At 41.1% G+C, this 16,823-nt stretch overlaps 1 protein-coding gene across 2 annotated transcripts in view; it reads left to right on the forward strand.

Moving 5' to 3' along the window:
- The first annotated feature begins 4,193 nt into the window (after positions 1-4,193).
- Positions 4,194-16,823, forward strand: part of ATP2C1 (ATPase secretory pathway Ca2+ transporting 1) — a 64,143-nt gene continuing 51,513 nt past the window's right edge. For both annotated transcript variants that reach the window (XM_061464478.1, XM_061464482.1), the window contains exon 1: positions 4,194-4,418. In XM_061464478.1, the coding sequence (XP_061320462.1) occupies positions 4,311-4,418 (108 nt within the window). In that variant the 5' untranslated portion in view covers positions 4,194-4,310. The remainder of the gene's footprint in view (positions 4,419-16,823) is intronic.

Raw genomic sequence — 16,823 nt, forward strand, 5'->3', positions numbered from 1 at the left:
GCTTCTCATCGCTTCATACTCTTGGGAAATTGGGTGTCTCCAGGAAGAAAAGGGGGAAGCAAATTGCTTCGTGGATACGTGGGAGAGGTAAGAAAGAAAACTTCTAAATAAGCTATTTGCACAAAACTTGCAGTAGATACAGTTATTTTCGTGTCTGTGTGAATGCCTCTACACAAGACTACTGTATTATCTTGGAGAAGCATTATGAAAACTCAGGTAATTCATATTTTGGCACTGCACAAACAATTAATTTATACATTTGGGAATTGGTTTACTGGTGACATTTTCTAAGTATTCTTTCCTTTAATAGCATCTGTTTTTACACAGAATCAATGATACAAGCATTTGCATGTGCTCAGGGCTTTCCTACAGTAATAGCTTGTAATTTCACAGTATATTAGAACAGCTGAGGTTGGAAGGGACTCCTGGGAATCAACTAGTACAATGTACTTGCTCACAGCAGAGTCAGAAAGAGCAGGCTGCTCAGGACCGATGATGAGGTTTTGAATGCCTCCAAGGTTGAAGACTCCACAATCCTTTGAGTAGCAGGTTCCAGTGTTTCATCGCTATCACAGCGGTTTAATAAATAATAAATAATTTAGAGGGAGCTTCCTGTATTTCAGTCTGTGCCCATTGCCTCCTGCCCTTTTACAAAGCACTCCTGAGAAATCTGGGTCCTTCATTTCAGTCCCTCAGGGAGTTGTGCACACTAAGATCCTTGAGTTTTCTCTTCTCCAGGCTGAACAATCCCAGCTGTCTCTCCTCCCATGATAGATACTCCATTCCCTTAATCATCTTTGCAGCTCTTTGGAGGACCTGCTCCAGTGTAACCATGTCTGTCTTGTACTGGGGAGCTTGTAACTGAACAAGGAACTAAAACCATACTGTTTCATTGTAATCTCAGAAAATCTAAATCAGTGATGCATATTGAAGATGGTTTACATGATTCAAGGTAAAATAGGAACCCATTCATGTTTTAACTGGAATTGGATTAATATATCCTGCTCGCAGGACAGGAAATGAAACTAGTTTAAAATCCTACGCTAACAGCTATGCTGGAATTATTGTTATTTATCAAAGTAATAAGGTGGGGGGGATGGCAAAGAAGCAAATTCTTACTGTGACAGTACACAAACCCAAAACACAACACTTACTTAGATTATACATAAGATATGGCTAAAGGATCCAAGGGCCATGGCTTCATCTTGGCCCAGTGAACTTTGAAATGAAAGGTTTTGGAAGATGAACCTTTGAGACGCCAAAATGACAGGAGAAGATGACAAAGCAGCTCACAATGAGCAAGAGTTAAATCTTTCCAACTGCCAAGTTACTAGCAGCTTGCAGTGAGCTGCAGGACAAAGTCTGTATTTGTTGATCAGCACCTGCTTGTATGTGTTTTCTGGGTGGGGTTGCTGTGTGTATGAATCTGTATAGCTCTACATATATACCTATATGGATGCATATATATATATATTATCTTTTCACTCAGTGCAAAGAATTATTTAGTACAACAGGATCTGGATGCTGTTTGTGGATTTCGGCTGGTAGTGGAACATTTCCTTACTATCAATAAAGGTTTTCATGATACGAGGCAGGGGTTGTCTAATTGCTGCATGGGAGGTGCTAAATTCACCTTGACTAATACCACATGCATTAGCTGAACAAATAGGTTAATGCTATTCTTGTTGATACTGGACAGTTGCTATGCCAGAACTGAGCAGTTTATTCTCTATTGCTTGCTGTTTTCTGAGCACGGAATGGATTGTTGTTTTAGTATAAATTGGGTTCATTCCTAGGAAAAGCTAGTGTTTAAATTTCTTTTCCTTTTAGGTCTATTACGGCTCGAGAAGCCAGGGGAGTTCTTCAATAATACCAGAGGGCACAAGAAGAAACTCTTCTTTCGGGTGTCAGAATGCCTGGTTGGAAATGTTTGTCACATTGTTTGAAACCATAGAAAAGAGAATTTTTCGCTAAAACTCTTCAGCTAAACCATTCTGACAGCTGATATGGTAGGTTGAAAGCTTGCCTTTGCTTTCCTTGGCTTGTTACTGCCTTTCTCAAAGGGGGACAGAGGCAGGGGAGAACATTAGTGACATGTACCACTCACATACTCTTGTTAGTGCCAGTTCTTCTAGTTAAGAGAGCCAGATTATACTTGACTGTTTCATCTCTGTTTCAATGAGGAATTTAAGGGGCTAGTAAAGAAAATGTAGAATTCTGATACTGGCCAAGACCAAGTCATGTAGATGATGCCCTCCCACGCTTTTGAGGCTCCAGCTGTCTGGATTACTGGAGATGTCTCCCTTTGTGATATGCATACGAGTTGGGTGTACACAGGGATGCTGAAACATTGATATCAGGCCAGCCTGAAGCAAGCCTACTGATAAGAGGTGGTCTGTTCCTCTGGAAGAGCTTGGTCATGCACTTCAGAACTTTGCAAAGAAGCATCTTCACTGTGGTATGATTTTTCAACAAATGCCATAAACCGCTAACACTCTGTGTCCTGGTATTTGTTCACTTTAAAGGGACCATTATAGCAAAGTGGAGCTCAATGCTTTCACCTACTTGAATCTTCTGGGCTTGTATCTTCATTTTTGCCATCCTTGTCCTTCTGCTTATAGCAATCCTAGCTTTGTAGAGCGTTTGCAGTTAGAACTCTCGTGCCATGATGTGTCACTGATCTTTATAACACTCCTCTGGCTTCACAGCAACAAGTGTACGTGGCAGTTTCCAGCACTGACAACTACAGTTTTCTTCCTCTGCTGTTCAGGTGGCCAGAGCCATGCAAGTCCTGACAAATGTGATAAAGCACAGAAGCAGTGTTTCCAACTTAGCAGGGCAGGAGAGGTATTGTGCCGAGTGCCCCAGATTGGCTGGCATCTCTGGATGGGAAGTGAAATGAAACCTGGAAGATGACCTTGTAAGCAGGCCTGGTGCCATCCAAACAGATGGGCTAAAGCATAAGCAGCCAAACAGTCATTTAAGAACACAAAATGAATTTGTTGATGGTTTCCAAGCATGAAATCTCAGAATGGTTGCCTGTGTCAAGCCTTGAAAGGGAGGATACGTGTGAGGAGTGTGGGATGAGCTAACGCTGAAAACAAACATGAAGATCTGCCCTGGAACCTTTCCTGGGTCCATTGAAAGCCGTGAGACCTAGAAGGGATGAGTGGGAGAAGAGTCCCTGCCACAGAGATCACTTTCCACAACCTGTGCTGACAAGGTAAAGAAATGATCTCCTTTTCCTTTCACAGATGTTGGTGTGCAGGAGACCTGCAGCATTGCTCTGCCTGGTTACTCTTTGGCAGCTGTATAAGAGCTTCAGGAGAAATTCTGTAGTATTAGCCAACCTCTAAATAAGCCATTATAGACAAAACTGTACCTTAGTAAAGATTTAAGAGGCTTGGAGTTACTCTCCAATGGCTGCAGAGTTGGAGCCTCACTGTAATAAGGACCCAGCTCCTCTCTGTGACTTTTCTGTGTGGACAACACCAACATAAGCTTCTGTAACTCTAAACCTGAAGAATTTAGGATGATAATTGGTGGAAATATGTTTTGCAGCTTATAGAAAAGCCAGGCAGACACTTACTATTTGTCTGCTTATGAAAGGTGCAAGGTAGAGAAAGGCTCACTGAAAGAGAAATACGATGACTTGAAAGGAAATGAGTTTGCAGGTAAGATTCAAGGCAAAGCCTCCAGTTGCAAGCTAAGCTTTATGTGAGCTTACATTGTTATGCCCTGTAACTGGTGCCTTGCAGTTCCAGTTGAAAGTGGAGTATGAAAGAAAGCATTAATCTGGCTGAAACCCACGGAACAGGATTGTGTGCGAAACAAAAGTGAAATCAGTGCAGTCAGTGAACTACAGCTTGAGGAAGAGGGGGGAATATGCTATAAACAGCAGATTTCAAACCGCTTTACTGCAGCTGAACAAGCTTTAAGAGGCATTAGGATTTGTTCTTTGCAGCTGGAGGGGTGGGAGAAATCAGGACCTAGTCACTGTTACCTGATATTTGCAACAGAATATGCCTAACAGAAGTAGAGCTGATAAATCATGCTGTCAGGGAAATGATTTGCATTCGGTAGAACTGCCCCTCAGTTCTTCCAGCTTGCACTGCCCTTGTGGCACTTGAACACTGGTCATTTGTTGTAGGCTCTGCATTTGATGTTTTGATTTTCACCAGTTGCTCTGCAGAAAAGGATTGTGCAACAGCTGAGGACTGGCAGTCCTTGGGAAGAGGCAGGGAGCATGCATCCAGATCTCGGGCTCCCCACGGGGAAACCTCTTTAACTGTGCAGAAACTGCTTACATTATGGATAACCTGCTTCCCAAGTCCGTCTTCTCCTTCTTCATAAAGCTGCCTACCCATGCTGTGTGGAAACTGGTGTCGACAGTGAAAGACAAGAGGATTCAAGCGAAGGTAAAGGAAATGAAAAACTAACAACCAAAGCCCTTCAGCTGTAACCCTGTGGGTGACCTGGCTCTGCCTTAAAGGGAGAGGATTAAGGTTTAGCTGCGCTGTTTTCTGAATGTCAGTGCCTGGGTGCAATGGCTACGTTTGAGCTTGTGAGAGCTCTGTGACTGGGAACATTTGCCCTGAGAACAGGTGATTTTTGATCCTAAGGAAATTACCGGGCACTTAAAGCAATTGGCATCTGAGACAATAAAGCTTTAAGTAGCCATTACCTGTCTGTTGAGGATCACAAAAATCCATATTTTACTGCTGTCATGAGCTGATTTCAGGGTGATTCCAGTTCACCTCCATCCTAGCTGGCTGAAGAAACTGTTAAACTTCCTTTTACTTTGGATAGTCTTGAATCTGCTTGTTACATTACGGGAGGTATAGCTGAGGAAATGAATTCCTAACCATGTTTATAAAATAAACCGTATTTCTTTTCTCAACTCTGCTGCCCTGTTCTTGTCTAAGAGACGTTATTTAGTCTGAGATCAGGTATAGGGACTGGTCAGTGTTTGGGCCCTTTGCCATGCAAATCTGTGTTAAACAGAAAGTTGAACTCTTGGCAGTAGGGCTTGTAACTTAGCTTCTTAAATGTTTTGGTAGGTTATGATTCCTTGACTTAAATACAACATGAATATCCTTAGGAAAAACGAATTGTTACCTGAAGCTGTTGCTGTTTCACAAGGAAATGAAAGCTATAAATGGAGGGGGAAAGGTGGGGGGGAGAGAGGAGAGGTGAGTCTGATCGGGAATGGGACATCTCTGAGTTACTGTGCTTTTTCCCTCAATATGTGCTCAATATTAAGCTATATGATGAGAATTCAGAAGAAGCCTAGAACGAGCTGAAATTCTGCCTGCTTTTGCAACAGTTGAATTTCTTTGTTCTTTGAGCCCTAAATGCTGTTGAAAAGCTCCTGGAAATGAGAGCTCAGCCGGCAGAGAGGCACATTCCTTTGACATGATATATTTTGGAGGAAAAAAAATATACCAGGGGGTGGGGGAAATCTGCTTTTCCTGTTTTGGTGCAGTCATGTTCACTATTTTCTTTCTTACTCCTGATGTTTTCACAATGGCCAGCAGCTCAAGTGCTCCATGCTTAAAGAAACATCGTATTCGTTCTCCTTGGGTTTGTTCCTTGTTGGCAGGGCTGATAGACACCAAACACTAACATCTGCTTCTTTACTCTACAAACACTTACAGGGTGGGAAGTGCAGTTGAGCTCAGCAGGTTACCCTGAGAATAAGCTTTTTATTTCTGAGGATCACATTCTTTTGCCTAGCAGGGTAAACGTTGGGGATTGTTTGCCTAGTACTGGCTCGCAATGCCTTTTAATAAGCATCATCAGAGGATGCATGCTTTTTCTTTGAGGGTTTCTTGTTGTTTTCTCAATAGTCAGCATTTAATGATCTCAACAGATATTAAAGCTCAGGAGAAGTGAGGGATTCATGCTGGATGTGCTGTTGTCATGCTCTGTTCTCATAGTTTTCCCTCTGATGTGAGTAGTGCTGCTTCTCCAGTCACAGAGGCAAAAATCACAAGGATGCATGCAGGCCGAGTTGGCTAATACCTTATGAGTTGTTCAAGGCCAGGTGAACGTCAGAGGATGCATAGACCAGTTATAACTTGAACATTCATTGATGGAATTGAATGGTTCAAGGAGCAAACTATAAGTTGATGCTAAATTTAATCGTTCTGTTTGTGTGAGGATGTGAGTATCTTCAGTGCAATGCACTCCTGGCACTGCTGCTCCAAACTGCTGGAAGAAATCCATTTAAACAAAACAAGCATTTATGTGGTTATTAGCATGTTAGTCCCAAGACACAAAGCTTTATCAATACAAAATGAACCGAATGTGATGCTACTATTCAATCCCTATTACGTTGCCTGATATTACGCCCTGAATGTAATCAGGCTTGCTGAAGACCTGCTGTTCACTGTGGCGTTCCAGAAAAGATAAACATCCCAGGAGACTTGTTCACTGCTCAAACATGAAATACAACGTTAAAATAAGTGTAATGGTTTCAATCTGAGGTTAGCTTTGCATCCTTGTTTCATTCAATGAGTTGTATTTTACTCTGGGAAGCAGACATCTAAAGATTTTGTTTACCTACTTGCTTAGAAACTGAAGAGCGTTAGACATCAAATATTCCAGTAAAACCTAAAGCTGTGCTATAAATGTGTGTTGCTCAGAAACAATAGCTTCTGAAAATTAGCATGGAATATTATGAAACCCAAGAGATAAGCAGATAAGAAGGACGGGTATAGAGAAGAACATCCAGACTTACACTAAGAAGGATAAACTTGCTTGCTTCAGGTACACAGTATGGTTTAGGAAGACGATTTCTATCCTAGCAGTGTATGAAATGTTTCCTTTCTTGAAAACATTTCTTACCTTCTGGAATAATTTCTTACTGAACACACCAGGCCCGGAAGCATGGACTTTGTGGAGTATCGGTATGATCCAATAATGGAATTATTTATGATTTTTGAGATTTCCTCTCCTATTTTAAACTCATATTGAATGTTATAAGGCACAAAAATCTGCAAGTTTAGCAAGCCTTATAAAAAAGTCATTTATGGCTACGTGTTAAGAGTTTCTTTGAGAAAGAAGTGACGTTTTACCAGTCTAGTTGAGTTTAGGAGGTAATTCTGGTTAAATAAGGCTTTTATCTAGACTTGTATAGCTATTTCTTATGGGAATATGTATTTTTAAGAGTAATTCTTGTTGAATTCTGTACATTGAATTTTTCCATATTATTAAGGTCTTAAAAGGTATGAGGTGTTTAACATTCATTCAGCCTGAGTAAGGAAATGAATGACACGATGTCCTAGGATGTGGAGCTGCCATTGACAGGGGAAGTAACCTTTTTTTTCTTGTAACTTAAAAAGAAAAGCTCCAAATAAAAATGGTAATGAATGAACTTAGAAAATATAGACAGGAATATACCAGAGAAAAGGTGAAAATACGGTCTATGTGTTGATATGGTCACTGCTTCTTTTGGGGGCTGGCAGATCTAAAGCCCTGTGAATTGTAGCCTTGGAAGTGACTGCAAGCAATCCTGGAACAGCTCTGAGTAGCCCTCAAAATAAGTTTTCCTTGGTGACTATGCAATGGCTTTGTGGTTTTAATGGCATAAACAAGCCAACTTATCCCAGTCAGCCCCACTTCTGAGTATATAAATCAGAAAGCTTTGTTTGCTCCTATGGATAAAGCCATGGTATAGCTATAAACACGCCAGCTATTGTCAGACATAAAAGGCGTGTTATTTCAAGGTGTTTAAGAGGCCTCTCTGGTTAGATAAAATGCAATAGAAAGCATTTATGTGGCTTGTTTAATGGTGTCTGTGCTGGGAGGGTTATGTCCTTTCCTTGAAGTCATTTTTCAGTTCATTTGGGAAAGTGAAAACCCACCAAAATTCTACCTTAGTTGAGCGTCCCTGAATTAGCACTTGAGGAAATGACTTTTCAAGAGTACTGTAATGCTGCCTCTTTCCAAAACATGGCCATAAAACTTAGACATCCTGTTGAAAATTCCAGTGTGACCCGGATAAAACCACAGGATGCTTTTTTTCCTTTACGATTGCCTTCCAAAAGGCATGTGATTAATGAGAAAGAAAATGGAGGAGCCATTGTACTGTGCTGAGAAACCAGCAGCTTTCCTGCTGAATCCTAGCAGTAAATAGGCATTTCTTGCAGCCTCTCCAGCCCAACTTCTCCAGAGTTATTTCTGAGCTACACACCAGCCACAAGATGAATGCTAAAGTAATTTCTCCAGCTAAGAGTTCTATTGCCTAAGAGTGATACCATCAATGAGCTTCTCTACATGAGTATTAACAGGTGGGGTTTGAGCCATTACAGAAACCACCAAATGAATTCTGGGAGTCCAGAACCGAGGCATCACTGAATCTGTACATCATGCTTGTATTTTGTATGCATGTACATCAGCAATTAACACAACTGCTTGGGCAGAACCCTTTTTAGCCTCTTTGCTGAAGGAAATGAGCTGCAGTAACTGTAGACCTTGTGGATAAAAATCTCAGAGATGCAAAACACCCACACATTTAATGAAAATAATGAAGGCAACCCATTAAAACTGCCTTTAAGAGCAGCATTTCATCAAGCAGATCATGCACGGAGATCAATCTTGATTACTTCATACACTGGAAAAGCTCCAATCAGTGTTGGCACCTCTCAGCTATTACAGCCCCCTCACCACACCTCCCCCAAACCCCCCAAAACAAAACACATGTATCTGATGTAGCTGCCTCAAGTTTCCAGTATATGCAGGCATTTCCACAGAACAGTAGAATGGTTTGAGTTGGAAGGGAGCTTCCAACCCCCTGCCATGGGCAGGGACACCTTCCACTAGAGCAGGTTGCTCCAAGCCCCTGTGTCCAACCTGGCCTTGAACACTGCCAGGGATGGGGCAGCCACAGCTTCTCTGGGCACCCTGTTCTAGTGCCTACGAATGACACAGTACTTCTCTACTACAACAACAAGGAAATCTATATAGCTATTAATGAAGACTTCATTATAATGGCTTTAGACATGTTATGTTGGTTTAATAACAGTGGTATACTTTTCGGTATGTAAAAATTATGCATATGTTATATCTGAGATGACATGTTAAAAGTCCTGCTTGCTTTGAATGACTTGAGGTGCTGTGTAAGGTGCTGTGATTTTGGTGGTTAAACAGAAGCTGGGCTCATTTCTCTAACGAAACGTTTCCCCTAATTTCTGTTCTTCGTTGTTCTGAAGCACTGACTGTTTGCTCTGTATCCCAGGGGTTGTACGTCCAGAATCGGAAATACTTTGTGATTCTTTATGTTTGATGAGTATTATGTTGTTTAATATCTTCTACTTAACACCATCGTGTCAAAATGATTCCTGTGTCCTGACAGTTCACCAATCCATTTGGAAAACTCCCTATCTTCTAATAGGGATGAGTAGCTCAAGTGTTCTCTTTGTCACATTTGCTTCTTCTAAGCTCATTTGGATCAATATTTGAGAGACTGCAACAGAAGAAATCTATATTTGCTCTGCTTTGGCTTTATGCTAGACTTCCTCCTGTAGTCACACAGAAATTGCTGTCAGGATTCTATGAAGTTTTCCAGGAACATGCAGGTCCTTCTTCCCTCCCCTTCTTTTTCCCATTCTTCCTCCTTCCCCCTCCCCTCCCCAAGTAGATTTTCTTCTTAAATTATGATCATTGGTATTGAAGCTTGGATGTCTTTCCTCTTCAGATAAACATCTCTGAATTACCATCTTCTGGTTAAAATGTAAGCTGGGTCTCCGCTGCTTTGTGTCAGACAGGACTAGTCACTTTTTCGAGTATATGCTGTGTCTATCTATAGACAGACATACAGATATGTCTGTCACACACACAGGTATTAAAATATACACACATTTTAAGATGAGCAGGTTTTGGTACTGTCATAAGAAAACAGCAATTAATACAAGCCACTTGAAGGAAGCACTATGCTACATAAAGATCTTAAGTGTTGAACTTCTGCCTTTTTGACAAAAGCAAAGAGGAGCTGGGGTCCCTTAGGATCTTGAGGAACTTAATCTAGCTGCTTATGGCCTGTGGCAGCTCTTAACTATTCAAATCCTTGTTTTAAAGAGTTGAAAACTTCTTAAACTAAATGGTCAATGCTTATTTATGTTTTGGAGTTGGAGTTTGAGATGGGCTGCTGAAGAATCCTTACATCATTGACGTTAAATAGGATTGTATTACATTCCCTGAAATACTATTTTTCATTTAGGCACGCTTAGCAACACTGCTGTCACCTCGATCAGGTATGGCCAGGTTCTTCGCTTAGGCCAGGATCGTGACTGGATGGCTGCTGATGACAACTGTGGCTGGGACAGGCTGTGGAATGGAGTGGGCTGGCTGCCGCCTCTGAGATGCAGTAGGATGAAAAACCCTAACAGAATAGGCTGTGCAGTAGAAAGCTTAAAGAAAGACTAAGTTCAACTTTGAAAGCATTATTTGAGTACGTAGTAGAGCAGTGTAAATAACCACAAGTATGTCAAGGGTTGAAGGCCAAGAGAGAGGATCTCAAAACAAAGAGATATTCCTTTACTGTAGCTTTACTTGTGTACAAATAAAGTGAATAACTTTTGATTTAAATAATTCTCTGCCCCATCCCACTGTTTTTCCCCCTTTTAAGTTGAATAAGTCTGCCAGATACAGATGGATTAGATTTAATTTACAGGACCTTCGTGTTAGCATTTCTAGTACCACGGAAAGACAAGAAACTCACCGAAATTTAGGCAGCATTTTAAGTTCTGAGACAGTCAAACAAACCAGATGTTTGTGATTCCTGTTTTCTTAACGGAATTTCTTCAGCTATGCCCTGTCAAACTGATTTATCACACCATGTACCGAACACGTGCTACAATTAAGAGGTACTAGGCTCATGTGCATTCAGTAGCATATGTACATATTCACAATTCTCCCCAGGAAATTAGACAGAAATATAGCAGCCCTAATATTTAATCATTTTATAAAATTAATTGGAGCAGAAAATGCCTAAGAGGCATTCTAAAAAGCCAGCTGAAAATACTTGTGAATGCTAGAAATCCTAGGGCTGTCAATCCTAACAATTACAAAAATTATATAGCCTCTCAAATTCTTATTTCCTTTCAGAGAAATTCCCCTTGGCCTTTCTAGTCAAGTTCTGAGGGTCATGCTTTCAAGATTTCCTATGCAACTAAAAGGATTAGAAACTTTTTCTTTGGCATATGCAAGCATCTTTGATAGAGCTGAGCAGCTCCATGAACCAGTGTTGTAGTATCAAAGAATACGATATGAAACCCCAGGAACTGCAAATAATGCTAACACAGCAATAGTCTAGGAATGGGGCTTTTGGTTGTAGCCTTTCTCTGGTGTTCATGCTGTGCCTCTTCCTGTGGATGCAAAACAAATGCCATACAGTTTCTAATAGGCTACTATAGCCTGAACTCAGTCCTTAAGACAAAGGGAGGAACCTGAATTAGCAATAGGAATCTTGATAATAGTGGGGGCCTTTCCTAGTAATGTGTGGTATTTTCAGTGAGGACTAACATAAAAAACCCCGCATGTATTTGCAACCATCCTACGTATCGGACTTGGAAGTGCTGGCATTGCTGTTAGAAGCTTTCAAAAGACCTGAACAAATTCCATGTAGTTGCTTTTTGAGTTAAAGTGCTTCAAGGGGCACCGTGTTTGAGCAGGGCTAATTCTACTGGAAGGATAGGATATCATGCCACAGCTGTTTAAAAAGGGTGAATGGAATTTCTGTCACAAATGACTACATGTAAATGTAACAAAAAGAGCTCTGCTTTAAAGAGAAATGACTGGGAAGCTTCTGTACCTGCAGTAAACCTGAAATTCCTTAGAAAATACTTACTAAAAAGTTCCTGTTGGGATCAGAAGCTATTATATGCAGGCCTAGGACTTGGTGGGAACATGGTGGGTTTCATTTTGACACAAACTGCACAAGAAAAGGTTATTTTAAAGGTTTTGGCAAATCTAAAAAGGGACCTTATTTTTCCAATGTCAGAGGCTTCCAGTGATAGCTTTATTTTTACCCCTGGATGGATGATTTTCCACATGTCAATGAGTGGTGCATCAAGCTTTTACAGCTTGATATCCTTTTAGTTCAGCGTATTAAGTAAGCCATAGAGATATGGCTGGATAGATAGATGATTAGATATAAACTAATGATAGGTAAACCAATGATGGATTTAAACATATAAATTTATGATTAAGTAAATCATAGATATGATAGGAATAATAGAAATATAAAGTGTAAGACATATCTGATGCAATATAAACTCATGACAATTATATATTAATACATCTTATCACAAGATATTAGAAACTTCTGACCTTAAATTTATTATATGACATATGTAAGATACCTGATAGAAATCATGCCTCTAACTAGATATAAACAGATTGAGGGCAGTTTTAAAATACTATGTGGACTCTTCAGGGTTATATTTTATTTTAAACTGAACTTCAAACAGTCTATCACTACCAGTAGTCTATAAATAGGGCTGTAGCCTCAGATCTCCTCAACAGAGCTGGATTACATTGGAGGCCCTTAAAGATGGAATGGGAACTGCCTAATATTTTTACTGAATTAGAAACTTCTTTTCTCCTTTGGAACAGGCAGTGGGCATGCTCAGTGTGCACAGAATGTCCCCACCAGCCAGATGGTGGGGAGGAGGGCATACAGCACAAGTTTCAACTCTTCTTAAATTAAACCCCCCTCTGGTGCTTCTTGGCTTGTTGGAGACGCACAGAATGCAGCTGACATTAGTCACTGATTTACTGAAAGGGATAAAGAAGGGCCCTTTTAACCCTTCACATTGTGACAGGCTGGTGGAATATACCCTCCCAATTCACCTGGGGTTGTCCTTCCCATACCCACTCTTGCCAATTGCAGTTGGGGCTGCATCCAACCCTTGGTGATGCACAGACTGAGTATGTGATCTATTATTTAATCTAAGAGTTAAACTAAAGATGGTGATGTTGGTGGAAAAATATTCTAGCACCTGTTTCCAAGACAGACAGGAACCTTTCTGTGCTGCCATGGATGCTTGGTTTTTAATTCCCTTCTGCTAAAGTTTGATACTCATCAGCAATGGTACTGAAACACTTCTGAGCACTTGCTGTCCTAGCCCAGGCTGGTGTAGCCGGGTAAGGAAACAGGTCAAAATGCCCTTGTTAAATCTGGCTATTTTTACTAAGTGTACTCACTGTGTTTCTAAGTGTTTCGTAAGCTGTTTGTACAGTTCGGATTCCTCTCCTTGCAACCTTATCGTTGAGGTCAGTTAAGAATGCTCCTTAATACAGATTTAGCCTTTCAATATACCGCTTGGGGTTACCTTAAGGTTAGGGGTCTTTTATGCTATAGCACATAGTTGCAATAGAAGCATGCTACAGTAATTGCTTTTATCAGTAACCTCTACCAGCTTTAAAAATGTGACCTCAGACCACTTTTTAAGACATAAGGGAGGAACAAAACCCTCAAAATACTTTCCTTCCATTTACATACACGCAGCAGTAACTCTGAAAAGAAAAAGGCAAGTGGAATGTGAACAAAAGTTTGGAATGGCTTTCTCCCAACCTGAAAAGCTGCTGCATGCTTTCACTTGATAATTTCTTTGGCTTTGAGCCTGAATCAAATTACACTTCAGTGTTGTATCAACCAAGTTATCTTAGTCTTGCCAGGAGCTAACATCTTGTAGCTATGTAAACATCTGTTTACTAACTGCCAGGTAAAACTGAGTTTTACCTTCACCCTGTTTTACCCCCACCAATAGTCTCAAAAAAGGATTTCCAAGTGCCAAGAGACTTGGCAGTATCACTTGTCTCTAATATATGCAGCATTCCTGAAATTCTTGGGACATTAGCCTTGAATAAATTCAAAGTACTTCACTACCGCTGCTTTTTTAACTGCTGATAGTTTCATTGCTGAAACGTGTTTATTGTCCATCACAGTAAAGCTGTTTCAGCACTTACATCTTGCGATAACTTAACTGAAATACTTTAAAAGGAAACGGGGTATTCTTCTTTCCCATTTAATGAATTACAGTAATCCTTCCAAGAGACATAAACTTTTACTAGGGAACAGTTTTCCACCTATACTTGGGCCATAGCATGACTGTAGCTGCAGCTGACAGCGCAGAGGAGTGGTGCCTTTGTCCTGTAGCAGACATGTGACAAGGCATGTTGCCTGCCTCAGCTAAGACTTCCTATAGTAACCTGTTTCACAGCACATTCCAGTTATAGAGCACAGTCTCTTTGGATGTGTCTCTTGGCTGGCTTTTACAGGCAACAGGAAACCAGCTCTTTTGCTGCACAAAAGGAGTAGGATTGTCTCTGGAAATGTGAAACCTCAGTAGACAGGATAGAGGCACTTCTGAGAGCTTCCCCATTAGTAATAGTCAGCTTTACTGCAGTAGTCAGCTTTGAAAACAATCACTGAGGGTAAAACAGAAACAGCAGAAGAGCTCCGTGTGCCCCGAATGAAGGGAGGTGAAAGCTCTATGGAAAATATGCCAGTAATGTTTTTAACCGTTTCAAAGTGGTGCTGCCGAAGGAAGAGAGTGGGGGGTGAGTGTGGAACATACGGGACAAATGGAAGGTATCAAAAATTATCCAAGGTGAAATACAGGTTTGACACAACACTTGAGTGCTGTGGTCAGAAAATGAACTCCTTAAGTCTTTCCCTGAAGGATAGGTTAAACCAGATACTCTGGAATGCTCTGAGCGTGTACGTTCACAACAGCTCAAACTCATCTGAGGTTGGAACTCCCATAGCCCCACCACTGCCCCACACTGCCTCCCTGCACCACCTCTGTGAGTTCAGCTTTCTTCGTAGCTGGGTCAACCCCGCTGAGCTGGGTTACCAAGAGATGACGGTGGCAGGGCCAGCACGTGGGAAGCACGAAACAGCGCGTCGGTGAAGGGAGAATCACGAAAGCTTGGGTCCGTATCAATTTAAACTGCTGTGGTGCTGCACCACGCTCCCTGAATGTCAGTAAGGATGCTGTTTAGGGATGGGATGAGAGGGTGAAATTTAACGGTGTGCTAAAAACTGGTGAAATGTAATTTAAGGCTGCCATAAACCTTAATTAGCATAATTGCACAGTGTCAAGACAGGGCTGAACTGAAGTAATTTGAAAAGGTAGCGGTGTTTCTTACATCTTAACATGCTCAGAGCTCTAAAATTAAACGAGCACTTGGGAAAATGTATCATTTTTCTTCTTTTAAATTTAGTGAATGGCTTTTGTGTGTGTGTGTACGTATGCATATACACACACATATAAAAACATTCACACTTTAGGTGGTATTACCACGGATTTTCCTCTGGAAAATTCTATCTGGAGATGAGATGATTGCTTCTATCAGCTATCGGTCGAACAGCACGGATGGAAAGGATGTGGGGAGGAAACACGCAATGCAGGCTTTACCAATGACACGTGCCTTTTAAACTGTGTAAGTGAGGAGCTCAGTATCATCCTTCCCCTGTCCTGACTCCAGTCATACAAGTACTCCGGAGAGGACTGTGAAAGCACTGGTGAGTTTCTGACAACAAGATGAAAGACAACAAATAATGAGATGAAATCAAATGAAAATCCATCTTACCAGAAAGTCTTCTTCTCTTCCAGAAAAGCTAATTTGTTCTCAGTGTATTGAGGACAGCTTGAATTATACCTAAAGTAAGCAAATAGTTGAGAAGCCTGTTTTGACAGAAGGATCGCGTATTAACCTTTTCTGCCCCAAAGAAAGTTTTGTCCATGCTAAACCACTACTGATGGTTACTATAATGTACAAATAAACTTTTCACGAGGTTAACAAAAGCTGTAGAAGATTTCATTAGCATTGCTCAACACCGATAGAATTTAAACAAATGCATCTTTAAAAGGATCTGGAAGCTCACTTCAGAGCAACAAGTATTTCAAGTGCTGTTACAGTCTGAAAAGTGACTTGATCAGACTTCCAGATCTCCCATCTGCGAGCCATGCAGTTATAGGTATCTTTGTTATGTTTAAAATACATTTTACTACTTCTGGTAGCGCTGTAGCACATGGGAGTAGTTGAGATGAAGTTGAATTTATTGTGATCATGAAGACTAAATGAAACTGCCCATGGCAGGGTTGGAACTAGATATCTTAAGGTCCTTTCCAACCCTAACTATTCTATGATTCTAAGATTCTAAACTTGAAGTTAAGCTTGCATATAACCATGCTGCAGGTTAGGGGCTATCTGTTCAATGCCATCAGACCAAATTCTCCGTTCTTCTCTTCCAATTGATCAATGGTACTACCTGCAATGTCACGTATTTATTATCTTCTAATTTTTCCAAGCCTTCCAGAGGCCCTTAAGTCTTCTGAAGTAGAAGGGCAACTGAAAGCAACTTTTGGGTTGCCTTTAGATTCACACAGGAGCTAACTATGCTTTTTGTACAGCTGACTGTTAAAACCAACCAACCAACCAAACCCTTTGATCAGATCACTGGTTTCCAGCCCTCAATGCCTAGAGGAGCACAGAAAGTACTGAGAGCTGCAGTACCTTTCTGTGCTCCTCACACCCCTTCCACCATGTTGGCTGTGGCAGAATAACCACTCCTGGTTCAGAGCAGTCTCTATTTACTGATTTGCTGGGTTATTCAAGATGTCTATCAGTTCCACATCGATTTCAGTGCTTTGTCAGTCTGAAGCAGTGATTCTGAGATAACCTGGTGCCTCCCTGCTGCTGACAGCCACTCGTAGAAGGCAAGGTCTGACTTGGGCATCAACAGGAGGCAAAGAGGAGAAGTCTGTGGGGTAAAGGATGGGGGTGCTGGGGTTGACAGGATGACAGGA

This window comes from Pezoporus flaviventris, unplaced genomic scaffold (genome assembly GCF_033815535.1).
Source record: "Pezoporus flaviventris isolate CSIRO_AGI_PZ_B2104156 unplaced genomic scaffold, CSIRO_AGI_Pfla_v1 ptg000037l, whole genome shotgun sequence".
In the NCBI taxonomy this organism is placed as follows: domain Eukaryota; kingdom Metazoa; phylum Chordata; class Aves; order Psittaciformes; family Psittacidae; genus Pezoporus; species Pezoporus flaviventris.